The 12753-nt window shown below is 38.0% G+C and overlaps 1 protein-coding gene across 7 annotated transcripts in view; it reads right to left on the reverse strand.

The window, feature by feature from the left end:
- The window catches only part of LOC123361996 (amyloid beta precursor protein), a 322259-nt gene that overhangs the window by 5909 nt on the left and 303597 nt on the right, over window positions 1-12753 (reverse strand). For all 7 annotated transcript variants that reach the window (XM_045002229.1, XM_045002228.1, XM_045002225.1 and 4 more), the window contains 2 exons: window positions 7490-7590; window positions 2698-2844 (listed from right to left, as the gene is read on the reverse strand). In XM_045002229.1, the coding sequence (XP_044858164.1) occupies window positions 2698-2844; window positions 7490-7590 (248 nt within the window). The remainder of the gene's footprint in view (window positions 1-2697; window positions 2845-7489; window positions 7591-12753) is intronic.

A 12753-nucleotide genomic window follows, 5' to 3' on the forward strand; every position in this document is an offset into this window, starting at 1 on the left:
TTTAACTCTTATGCTTTTCTTGTCAGTCAACCCCATCAACAAGAACCATTTTTTTGTTCTTTGCTTAGCAGTTTCCATATTGTCCAATTTGAGTCACTCAGAGCTGAATGCAATATTCCAGGTATGGATATGCTGAAGCTCTAGCAAGCACAACAATTACAGTACCTCTCTTTTCTGACAGAGAATACTTCTTGGTACAAGCCTGGGTATTACTTCACTTCCATTTTTCTCCTTTATTTAAATAGTCTTTTCTTTTGTCTGTACAGCACCTTTTCCTCTCACCTACAGATTTTCTTTGCAGCTAATCCTAATGTGACTTCAGGAGCTGGTTCTCAAGAAGTGTTTATTCTAACTTTAGAGCTGGAGTAGCAGGCAATATTTCCTAGAGCCCTCACATATATTGTAAGCAAAGATGTTTAGGGTTTGTGATTTTATTTTAAGGCGATGGTGCACATCTGTACCCCATTTTTAACTGTTTATGTTTGCAATCATTCATATCAGTTAACAATTTCCCACCAAAATTGTTTGTGGTTGTCCTTCTCTCAACGAGGACAATTCACATGGAAAATTTTAACGGTCAAAGTTGAGCAAGTTTTAAAAATCAGTTTTAAAAAAATATTGTAACACCTTTCAAATGGCCATAGTATTTTCCCCCCAAACCACATTAGAGAACAAATATTAAGAATTTTATCTCCAGTAGAGAATTTTCAGAAAGCTAGGAGCATGTTGTAATGGAAACTGTTTTGTAACCTTACACACATTAACATACATTTAAATTGTCATAGTAGTTTCTGATACAAGGTAAACAGATGGGATCCAAAATTAGTTTGTCAAAATACATCTAATGTAGACCAGATGCAAAGCTATTTATATTTTAAATGTTATGCCTTTAGTGCACAACTTTGCCAGATAAATTAATCCTCTTTGGACTGGAATATCCTTACTTCAAAGACATTTTGTTATGAAGAATTTACTGCCTACAGAGTTTTACATTTTTCAAAGTGCTGTAAAAACATTTACTAACTAATCCTCAACAGCCCTGGGAAATAGATAAGTATAATCCCAATTTTGCAGGTGAGAAACAAAGGCAGAGAGGTTAAGTGAGTTGATTAAGGCCACAAACCAAGGATCTTGGAGCCCATTCCCAAACAAACCACTAGACAATACTGCCTTAATTTCTGTACTGCTAATTGAATAGGTATTCATGCTAGATTCAAAAGTCCTCTGTAGGAACGAGCTATTATTACTCACTCACCACTCAATTACACTGTCATTGATACCCAGCTCAGTTGTACATAAGCTGGTACTGTATTTTCAAGAGCTAGGCTAAAATCTCTGATTTGAGTTTTGTTACAGAAGATTCACACAGATCTAAGATTATCCTCTCTGTTTTTATCCAAATCTACATTTTTTTTTTATTAAAAGCTTAAGAGTTCCTACGGCACAGGACCAATCAGTCACAATGATCATCTGTTAATTTTGTCTGGGTTATAAGAATACTAAATAAATACATCACAAAAATAAAGCAGAGTCCCTAAAATTTTAAATCTCTTCTGCACTGAATAATGGTGTGTGTGTGTGTGTGTGTGTGTGTGTGTGTGTGTGTGTGTGTGTGTGTGTGTGTGTGTGTGTGTGTGTGTGTGTGTGTGTGAGAGAGAGAGAGAGAGAGAGACATCCCTCCTATGTATCCTGTAGGGCCTGAAGTGTCACTGATATGAATTAAATTGCTGCACCTAAAGAAACTAACAAAATTTAGTTCAATTTACAACTGAAAATGTTTAGCTGGTGGTTTCTGGAAAGAAAAGATCTGAATCTCTTGAGGATTGCCTGATATAATGCATGAATGCAAAATGAATAGATATCTACAGTGAGCGTTCTAGGTATCAGTACCAAAGGGAGAGATTTGTTTTGTTTTATTAAAAGCTCATCATGCTTTTTATTTATAGTGAAGTTCCGTTAAATCACAGCAGGTGGTAGCAGCAGTACTACTTTAAATGTATTATGAGCATGTGATGGATTTACTTGACACTTTGGGAGACAAAGCAGTTTTCATTCTGAGAAAAGATCTTGCAAGTTTTATATGTAATTTTCAAATCTATAAGTTTCATATTAGCTGTAAATCAAAGGCTGTGGCTGGAAAAATTAATCCTGTTGGTAGAACAAAAAAAGTAATACAGCATCGGTGTAGGGCAAATCTGCATAGTGCACAGTCAAAACCACAAATGACCCCTTCCACCCCAAATCCTATCTAATTGTTTAGTTAATCTTTTAGAAACCAATTTAAAAAGTCCTTACATGTGAATTCCAAATGACAATAGTAATAACTCCAATTTTTCAACCCATACAATATTCTCTTTGCAGCTACTGTTAAATTCTAAAGGGAAATTAATGTCCATGTTAAAGGTCATAGGTCATGGATAATTTCTGGACAGATTTTTGCAGTTTTAGATTTAATTAGATGGGGCATATCCTATGGATTGCTGTGCATATATTTACTAGTTCAGATCTTTCATTTCCATCCCGCTGAATAAAAATAGTAGTTTAACAAGACAGCCACACTACTTTCAAACACTGGTTAATCAAGGAGCTGATTTTCTTAGTTCATTTGTAAACACATGGGTTTACATGGTTTTACTCAGCACTCTGCTGCCACCTCCATTCATGTAAGTGCAGCTATCCTCAGTAACCTTTACCCACCTCCACTACACCATGATGGATGGATGTGTACTGTTTTTTCTTCAGCATCACCAAAGTAATGACAATGACTGTTGCTATGACAACACCTCCCACCATTAGTCCAATGATGGCACCTTTGTTTGAACCCACATCTTCAGCAAAGAATACCTAGGAAACAAAAATAAAGCAGATAAGTAACGAAATCCCCTCTGCTATTTAGCGAAGTTGTACAGTCTTCTATGCAATTTACAAAACGTCTAAGTGGACTCTGCAGAAATATTCCAATCTCTTCAGCAGTGCAGCAACTAGGTCACCGTAGCACTAAACTCTCCCTGTCATAGAAAAGTTACACGGGCCGTGTGGCAAGTTTTAATGGCTACTGCCTATGGTGTACCAGTTCTGTGGATCCATGGAGGACTTATCTCCATGGATGCCAAGCCGTCAGTTTTAGAGGCACTTGAAATATGACTTGTAATTGCTGCTCAGGCTAGTTTAGGGGATGGCTACACAAACCCTAGGGTGACTGGTGAGGATTGCAGGAAAATATTGAGAGAACGTACATTTTTCTCTGCCTTTGAGAAGCTAAACCATGAAATGTTTCACGAATTTACATACAATCAGGATTGGTTTGGGTAAGCATGATGTGCTTGTCTGATATAAAGGCTTATTTCAGACCTACAGGATAACAATGAAGCCTCCATGTAACCAGCTGGGTTAAGGGGAGAAAGTTCAAGAAAGCAAGGTGATTTGTCTAGCAGCAAAGAGAGAGAGTTTAGCAAATGGGAAAATAAACATTCTATTTTAAGGTGCCTAGTAAGGGAAATCAAGCCTTTCCAGAGTGAGGAGAAAATAGTTATTTTAAATTTATTTGTATATAATTAAAATAACTACTGCCTGTTTGTTCCTCAATGATGAACATTCTTGTTTATCATCAGAGTAAGGTCTTGCAGACAAGCCCTAAGTATATATGGATTAAACAGAGGAGAAATTATCTGCTCTATTGTATTGTATCTTCATTTACCCACCATGGCAAGTTCTTAATGTCACTATGGCACTTTCTTCATCTTAAAGAGCATAATATTTAGCTGATTTCCTGCTTCTTCCTCCTTTTTAAATATTTGTCTAAGAATCAAAGAGCTGTATCACATTTTTTAAAGAAAACAGTCTTCCATGTAAAGGTACTGAAACATGCAAATTAAATATGCTGTTCCATTGTTGTCAGCAAGAGATGTTTAAGCAATGTTAAAAATGAAACGGAACAGACATAAAATGTACAGTTTGCATAATTTGATGTGTTGACTGTATTAATGTCTACCGTCAATTTTACATGCATATAAACAAAAACATGCAAATATACTTATTTTAAATTTAGATAATTTCTGTTTGCTTCATACAGGTTAGCAAAAGAGTAAGGCCTGAAGGATTTTCAGTTATGAAAAACAATGTATGATAGAACTAAAACACAGATACCTATCAACAGAACAATAACTGCAACTTCAGGTCAATTATTAATTGCAGCCCTGCATATGTTTTATATATGAATTCTAAGCATCTCAGTTAAGTATTCCAAAGGGATTTTCTCTTTAAAAATCTTCCAGATGGGAAAAAAGAAATCTAAAAGCATGTCTGCACCTACTGCTTTCAAATTACACCTAATCGGGTGACAATCTCAAAGACAGAACTCAAAAATAACTCCAGTCAGGGGAAAAAGAAAATAATACTCAGGAATACTTACTGATTTGGAACAACATTAATGTGTCTTTCCAATAAGAAGTATTGGACTAAGATGGTAACATGCAGCACACTGTGTATGGTAATAAGAAATTTATTGTCATGTATTTTCAGTCACAGTACATTTGAAACAATATGGGAACACTAGTTCAGTATGTGCCTTCAATAAAAACTAAACTGATGTGATATATGAAGAGGATGACTTCCTAATTAATAGTAAGCAATGGTTCTGGCTATCAGTAGATAACACAGGATAACACAATTTAAAATCTGGTGTTTTTAAAGAGATATAACATTCCCTTTACTAAATACAGTACATTATCTTTTCCACTAGCACAGTAGAGGGAGCTGCTTGCACAGATACCTGCAACTGTCCCTTTTTGAGTTATTATAATTGACTATGTGTGACACAGAGGCAATAACACGACAATAAGTACATTGAAATGCACTAGTGCCAGGTTTCCTCTCCCCAATAACCTTTCTCTGACTTATTTCATCATAATATTTAGCCCTCCTGAGTGAGGTGTGGCAGAATTTCCAAAATTAGTGCTAATGCATTTGGGATTAGCTTGTCACCCTGGGAATTCTCAATTCTCAGCATCAAAGAGCTGAGTATCTTTTTACACAGTCATTACCTAGTTCAAATGCAAATTTGAATCCCATATTAATTTTAATTTTTCAGCACTACTTAGGTTTAAGAATATATTTTAAAAAGAAACCTTTCAAGTTTATTATTAGGATTTTAGAACTCTAAGATATGAAATTCCATCATGTATTATTCCTTCACAAAAGAGGAAGCAAGAAGTCAGATTTAACTATTTGCTTGTAGTATTGCAACATTGCGGTGAGAATCTTCCACTACTGTACTCCTAATGGTCCTGATCAAAAAGTCTACTGGAGTCAGTGGGAATCTTTCTGAATGGGTTTTGGATCTGTCCCTGTTAGAAGACGTGTTCTCTCATTTGGATATCTTTGTATTCACAAAAGTCACAATGCACTGTTAAGGCAGGGTCTTTCCTTAGAGGTTTTTAAGGTCAGGGCTTGACAAATCCCTGGCTGGGATGATTTAGTTGGGAATTGGTCCTGCTTTGAGCAGGGGGTTGGACTAGATGACCTCCTGAGGGCCCTTCCAACCCTGATATTCTGTGATTCTCCCACCTACCTCAGTGTTATTTTATTGCTCACTGTACAAAAACAGCAAACAAAATAAAGATATAAGTAACTACTGTTGCAAATTAAATCTAGTGGAGAATCTCCTCCTTTGAAAGTGAGAGAGACAGGGAAGGGGAGGAGCTGGCAGATCCTTTATAACCTTCAGCACAGTGGGTAGGGCACTCACATGGGATGTGAGAGACCCAGATTCCGTTACTTCCTCTGCCTGATATGGAGAAGGGATTTGAACTTGGGTCTCGCACCTCTCAGATGAATGCCTGTGATGGGGCGTCTGCCCCACACTGGCAGAAAAGGGGTTAAAAGCTGCCTTACGGAGGCTGCACAGTCCTAACTTAGGGGTGTGAATGCCCCTAGGTGCTGAGTGTTGCAGTGCCTAAGACCCTGTGTGACCCAAGCCCTGAGTGCTTGAGGGAACATGGCAAGGTCTTGAGTCCAGCTCAAGTGGTATTATTGGGCTGATGTTCCAGAATTGCACCGCAATCTGAATCCACTCCCTGGGTGGATTTCAAGGTTCTAGGCACACTTGTGGCACAGCCCTGGCGAAGAGTGCTGCTGTGACTTAGCTCAACGCCCTTGCTTCTGCTTGGGTACTGACAGAACTGCACGTGAAAACCTCTTTGTTATTTAATTATAGTTTCTGGTCGCCACAAAATCTCAGATAACCAGGATGGGATAGGAAATCTGGGGCCTGAGGCCTTATGTTTTCATTCCCCACCTCCATTGCCACGTTTCCTCTCCCTCATGTTATTACAGCATCATAGCTGGGGTTGCAGAGACAAGGTGGGTGAGGTAATATATTTCTCTTACCAACTGATGTTGGTCCAATAAGACAAGCTTTTGAGCTTACACAGAGCTCTTCTTCAGGTCTGGAAAAGGTACTTAGAGGGTACGCCTACACTGTAATTAGACACCCATGACTAGCCATGCCAGCTGTCTTGGGCTCATTGGGCTGCTTCATTGTGGTGTAGATGTTCAGGCTCTGGCTGCTGCCCGAGATCTGGGACTCTCCCACTTCGCAGGGTCCTAGAGCCCAGACGCCAGCCTGAGCCCAAATGTTTACACCACAATTAAATAGCCCCTTAGCTCAAGTGTCTACACCTCAATTAAATAGCCTCTTAGGGAGAGTCATCCGGCCTGGGCCAGCCATGGGTTTTTACTTGCAGTGTAGACATAGCCAGAGTGTGGCAGCTAAACACAAGATTGAATTGATAGTTTAGCATCAGTAGTTAGAACTTAGTTTAAGGAACCATTCAAGGTGAAGGGGACCATTCACCATGAAGGGTCCCTTACAGCAGTGTTTCTCAACAACTGGTCCTTGAGATCTCCCTGACACTGTTTAGGAAGGCAGCAAGCCAGTCCCTGGTATCAAAAAGGTTGAGAAACACTGCCTTAGACTCCTTTCCCAGCCCTGATGAAGAGAGCTGTGTCACTTGAAAGCTTCTCTCTCTCACCAACAGAAGCTGGTTTAGTCAAAGCTATTACTTCACCCACCTTGTAGCTCTAATATCTTGGGACAACACTGGGGTTCCAGAAGTATTTTTACTCATGTGTAATGACATTCCCAGTTTGTTATTTTCTTTCTTACTTTTTTTGATCACTGGCATTGAGTGTGCGTGGTACAGGTATAAGTGACCATACAGGTTGGTAACTGATGCACAAATGTGGTGTGCATTTTCTTCTTACACTAGTCTTACACTGGTGTAAGTTCACTGACTCCGATGGAATTACTCCCAATTTATACCCATCTAAGAGGGAGGAGAATCAGACCATGTGTGTGTGAAAATTATGTGTAGATTTTTTTCCCAGCCATGCAATTAGAAAAATGTGGGCCATAATATCCCTGTAGGTAAGGATGTTATTAGCCACAGCGATTCAAAACATAAACTTAAAGCTCTAGATGTTCACTCACCAATTTTTGATGATGCACTTCATATCCTGAATCATGTCGGAACTCTGCATCCATCTTTACTTCAGAGATCTCTTCGGTTTTAACATTGGTCAACCCAGAACCTGCATTGATCGCAATGAAATTATTTATTAAATCCACCACTTAAATAATTAGCTAGCAAAAGATGACAGCAAAAGGCAATGGTGTCACTCACATAAATGAAGTGTAATGTAATGTGAAAACTGAGCTGGGGAAGCAATGAAGTGTATACAATTTTGCATTCGCACTGACAATGAGCCAGTAAACTTCCTCCTCTATGTTAGTGTTTCTCAATTCACACAGCTGTGGTGGTGCATACACCAAAGATCTACAGCAGGGGTAGGCAACCTATGGCACAAGTGCCGAAGGCGGCACACAAGCTGATTTTCAGTGGCACTCACACTGCCCGGGTCCTGGCCACCGGTCCGGGGGGCTCTGCATTTTAATTTAATTTTAAATGAAGCTTCTTAAATATTTTAAAAACCTTATTTACTTTACATACAACAATAGTTGTTATATATTATAGACTTATAGAAAGAGACCTTCTACAAACATTAAAATGTATTGCTGGCATACGAAACCTTAAATTAGAGTGAATAAATGAAGACTCGGCACAGCACTTCTGAAAGGTTGCAGACCCCTGATCTGCAGTATGAAATACTGGGAATCATGTAGTGAGGAATTAAGGTAGTGGTCTCATGAAGTGGCTCACAGGATGAAAAAGTGGAGTTATTTTGATATTTTGGTTTTTTTTTTACTTTTAAAGAGACGCCAGTCTACATTTTATATTTACACATTCTCTACACAAGGTCGCAACAATTTTTTACACAGTTCTTTTTCACTTGCCTTACACAATTCTTGCTTCTACAAATCTCGCGTTATTAGGGTTACAGCTAGCCTAACTCTTGCTAACAGAGACTGTCTTGCATTAAGATCCCCTACAAATCCCTGTTAGTTCTTTCTTTACTTCTACACTCCCCCTTTTGTACTTTTAGTACAACAAATATTTTTAAACCTTTATTTGCATTAAGCTATGGATTTTAGATTTTACATTAGATGTTTTAACTTTAGGGGTTTTGATTGGATGTAATGACAATGCATGATTAGCATTCTTTCCTTACTTGCACAATGGTAAGAACATAGGAACTGCCATACTGGATCAGGCTCATGTTATCTAGTCTAGTAACCTGTGAGCCCCTTCCCCTCCTGGTCTCAACCGTAATCCTTAAGAGTTAGTGATTGTTTTAAACCTGAAGAAGGTTTTACATCTCTTCCAATTTTTTCTTTTAGTATTAACTATAACCACTCTGGACAGTCTTGTTATCTGCATAATCCTTCTGAATCTTGCTAAATTCTTAGCCTCAGTGACATCCTGTGGCAAACAGTTGCAGAGTCTGATCTAACGTTGAGTGAAAAAGTATTTATTTTTATCTGTTTTGAATTTGCCACCTTTCAGTTTCATTGAATGTCCTCTTGTCCTTGTGTTATGAGACAAGAACAGAAGCTCCCAAACTACCTTCTTTAGACCATACACATGATCCCATTTTAAGGATGATTTTGATCCCTCTTATAACACAACATTAAAAAGAAAAAAAAAAGAGAAAAATCCTCACTTTCAGGACACTCTTCTAGGCATTTAGACTGTTTTCTGGCATGTTTGAATTATTAAATTAACTACTTATTGATGTTAAAATGCTTAACATATTTTAAAAAGCGCAAGGTGCCTGCTGTTTAACAAGATCACATTACACCATTACATTTAAAATTGCAGGAGGCAATTTTTAAGGGCAAGAATAGTAAAATGTTTAGGGAATTGCAATTTGAAAATTACACATCATGCTTTGGTCAAGGAAACTAAGGGAGGTTAAATAAATAAATAAAAAGGCGACAGAATATTTTCTTTCTAGCTCCAAACCAGACTAATGCTAATTTTCCAAAATGAAAGGAAACTCCTGGATCTGGTTAAGTGACATTCTCCTGCATGCCCCACAAAATACACACTTGGCTTAGAGGGAATGTGCACAGGGAATGTCCCTTTTCCAGAGTCAGTAACCAAACAGAATTTAAGTGTCTTACCAAATGTAATATAAAAAGAAATAGTTAAGGACATTGTTACCCTTACACTGTCTACATAAACACAGTCTTATCAAGCATAAAGAAATATAGGTTACATTACAAAACAACCTTAACTGATACAAAATAGATGCCGTCCTTTCATCAGCAAGTACAAAATAAAAAACACAATACAAACCCTGTTTCAAAAAGAAATGCACTAAAACATTAGTGACAAATAGCTTCAATGGCAGTTCACAAATTAATAAAAGAAAAAATTTACTATAAATTACATATATTATTTATGCAGCAATTCTACATATTTTAATTTTAAAATCTTACTGTTAACTGATAACATTTTCCATCTAATATTATCCCTTAACAGAAAATATTTTGATAACAGAAAGAGGATAGATAAAAATAAAACTTCCATGAGTGAAATTTTAGATTATTGTGTTTTCATTAAATGTTTTTCTTAATACTTGATAAGAATAACATGTTTTCTTATTATATGTGCAACTGAAAACATGAAACTTAAAAGCAAGGCAAAACATGTTTAAGTATTTAGATTTATTAAATTAGCTGATTTGTAACTACCTTGCTGTTTAGTAGCCTTAATTATTTTTCTTAATGTATTTCTTTATGGTGTTTTGAAATATAATTTGCTCTATTATCTTAAAAGAAAAAAAACAAATGAGATTTTAAAATCTCATATTAAATTACTCAAGAGAGTAAAACAGCTGCTGTGGGGATTGTACCTGTCTCAAATAAATTAGCATATATATTTATGAAAATATGTGAGGCCTTTAAAAAGAGAGAGACTGAATTCCACTGGGTAACTACCCAGTTGTATATCATTTACTTCATAGTTTGTAATTGCTTCATCTACTGGTTAAACAGCTGTACAGGACTGGGTGGTTTTGGTTTGCAGGGGTCCACACCAATTTTCATTCCTGTGCGCTCCACTGGACGGGGTGCCCCTGAAACATCAGAGTGAGTGTCGAGGGGGACTCGCCCCTGGACTACAGCAGCACTGATGACAGAGGTTCAGGACTCTGTTTCCCAGATTGCCTAGAGTCCAGGGCGGAGATAGAATTGGCTAGTAACACTACCAGAACCAGAGACAAGGCTATGTCTACACTGCAGCTTATGCCAGCATAATTTATGTTGCTCAGAGGAGTGAATAAACCACCCCTCTGAGCGACTGAAGTTATGCCAGCATAAACTGTTGTGCGAATAGCACTATGTTGGTGGGAGGCTTCTGCTGTTCAGGGAGGTGGGTTTTTTTTGTTTTTTTTTAATGCTGACAAGAGTGTATTTTCCCCAGACATGCTGCAGCTGTATCGATGCAGCTGTGCTGCTGCAGCTCTGTACATACAGACATACCCAAAGGCTTTGCTTTTACTCTAGATGGCTGTGTTTAGAGTATAGCAGGAAGGACTCTTCTGACTCTCCACATTCCTACTCAAGGGAAGACAGAGTCCTTTTAGGATTTCTGGGAAATGGAGCAGTATACCTCAGCAGAGAGCAGAAATCCAGGAGGCTGAAGTCTCAGTCAGGCTACCAAGTAGGGTTGCCAACCCTCCAGGACTGTCCTGGGGTATCCTGGAACTAAAGATTATGTTGTGTGATGAAGCCTCCAGGAATACATCCAACCAAAATTGGCAACCCTACCACCAAGAGCCAGCCTAACTGTACACTGAAATGCAGACCAGAGCAATGCAAGGATAATCTTCCCCTCCTTGGGGTGGATGTTTTGTACGAACATCTCTATTCATTTATTTTGCTAGATGACTTCACCCATCTAAACTCACTATTTGCCTAGGGAGGTGCTGGGAGGGAACACAGGGCAGTTTATACTGGCTCTATGTTTGGGACTGGTAGAGTTTATGTATTTTTGTTTTTTGTCTTTTATTATTCTGATCTCTTTTTCCATTGTCTCTAGTTACTGTTTTAGTACTCTGGGAAATGTGATCGCTTGGGAATTGATAGCTATTTCTTTTTGTGTGTGCTCAGACTGACACTCCTCTGTAACAGATTGTATGTTATATATTTTTCCAAGGGAAAATCTGCAGAGAGAGGGAGCTATGACCTAGTGGTCTGAGCAAGTGACTGGGAGGCAGGTGACTGTAGCTCTTACTCCCCCACTGCAACTGATTTGCTGCGTGATCTTGCGCAAGGCATTAAAGCTTCCTGTGCCTCGTTCTCCTCCTCCGTAAAATGAGAGTGATGTACCTCTGTAAAGATGTATGAGATCTCTCTGGCTGACAACTGCTGTATAACTGCATGGGATTAAATTTTGCAGATACTCCTTAGGCTTTGATTGAGATCTATGTTTTGTTAACTCTTCTTACTCCATGCATTACTGGCAAGGCTGTCTGTGAGCAAACCATAGTGAGCAAGTTCAAAGAAGAGTTTTAAAATATCCCTGAAACTCAACATAAAATCCTTCATTTTAAAACTTGCTTTTAAATTAATGTAAAAAAACCAAAATCCCAAAATGTATCAAATTTGGCAGGTCTCTCCCTGGCATGTGTCGATGCAGCCGTTGTGCAAATGCATTGTAAATCCTCATAGAAATTATTTTTTAAAATACCCCATGTGCATGCATAGAAATAACTAGTGTGTTATTTATAAACTAATGATTTGAAAATTTCCTATTTGGAAAAAAAACTGCAAATGATTTTTGGATTCAGAAGTATAAAAAAAGTGTCTGAAAATATCTAGATGATCACAATTTCAGCCAACTTCAGGAAATAGATTTCTAAATTAAAAAAAAAAATTGCTCTGCTCCCAACCCAAGAATGTATTTACCAGGTTTCATCAGAGAACAAGTCTTATGGCCAAGTAAAAGTAACTCCCCCCCACCCTTTTTTTAAAGAAGGAAAAAACAGTAAAGTACAAAACAGAGGCACATGGTGAGTCGTTGCTGTGTATCCTTTTCTTTTTCAATAATCATCAATAATTCACTTGTGTACTATCTGCCCACACCTCCTACAGAATGTCACAGATATTTTAATAATACTGCAACATAAATCGTCTTTTAGGGAGTCTTTGCATATATTGGCTAGTACTATCTAAGCCCGCTATATAACAGAAGCAAGGAGGACAGGTTACTGAATTTGCTACAGCAGTAGGGGGACAGGAGAAAGAGAGGAAGTAGAAAAGGGTTTATGAGCACAGTCCCCACAAAA

This window comes from Mauremys mutica, chromosome 1 (genome assembly GCF_020497125.1).
Source record: "Mauremys mutica isolate MM-2020 ecotype Southern chromosome 1, ASM2049712v1, whole genome shotgun sequence".
In the NCBI taxonomy this organism is placed as follows: domain Eukaryota; kingdom Metazoa; phylum Chordata; order Testudines; family Geoemydidae; genus Mauremys; species Mauremys mutica.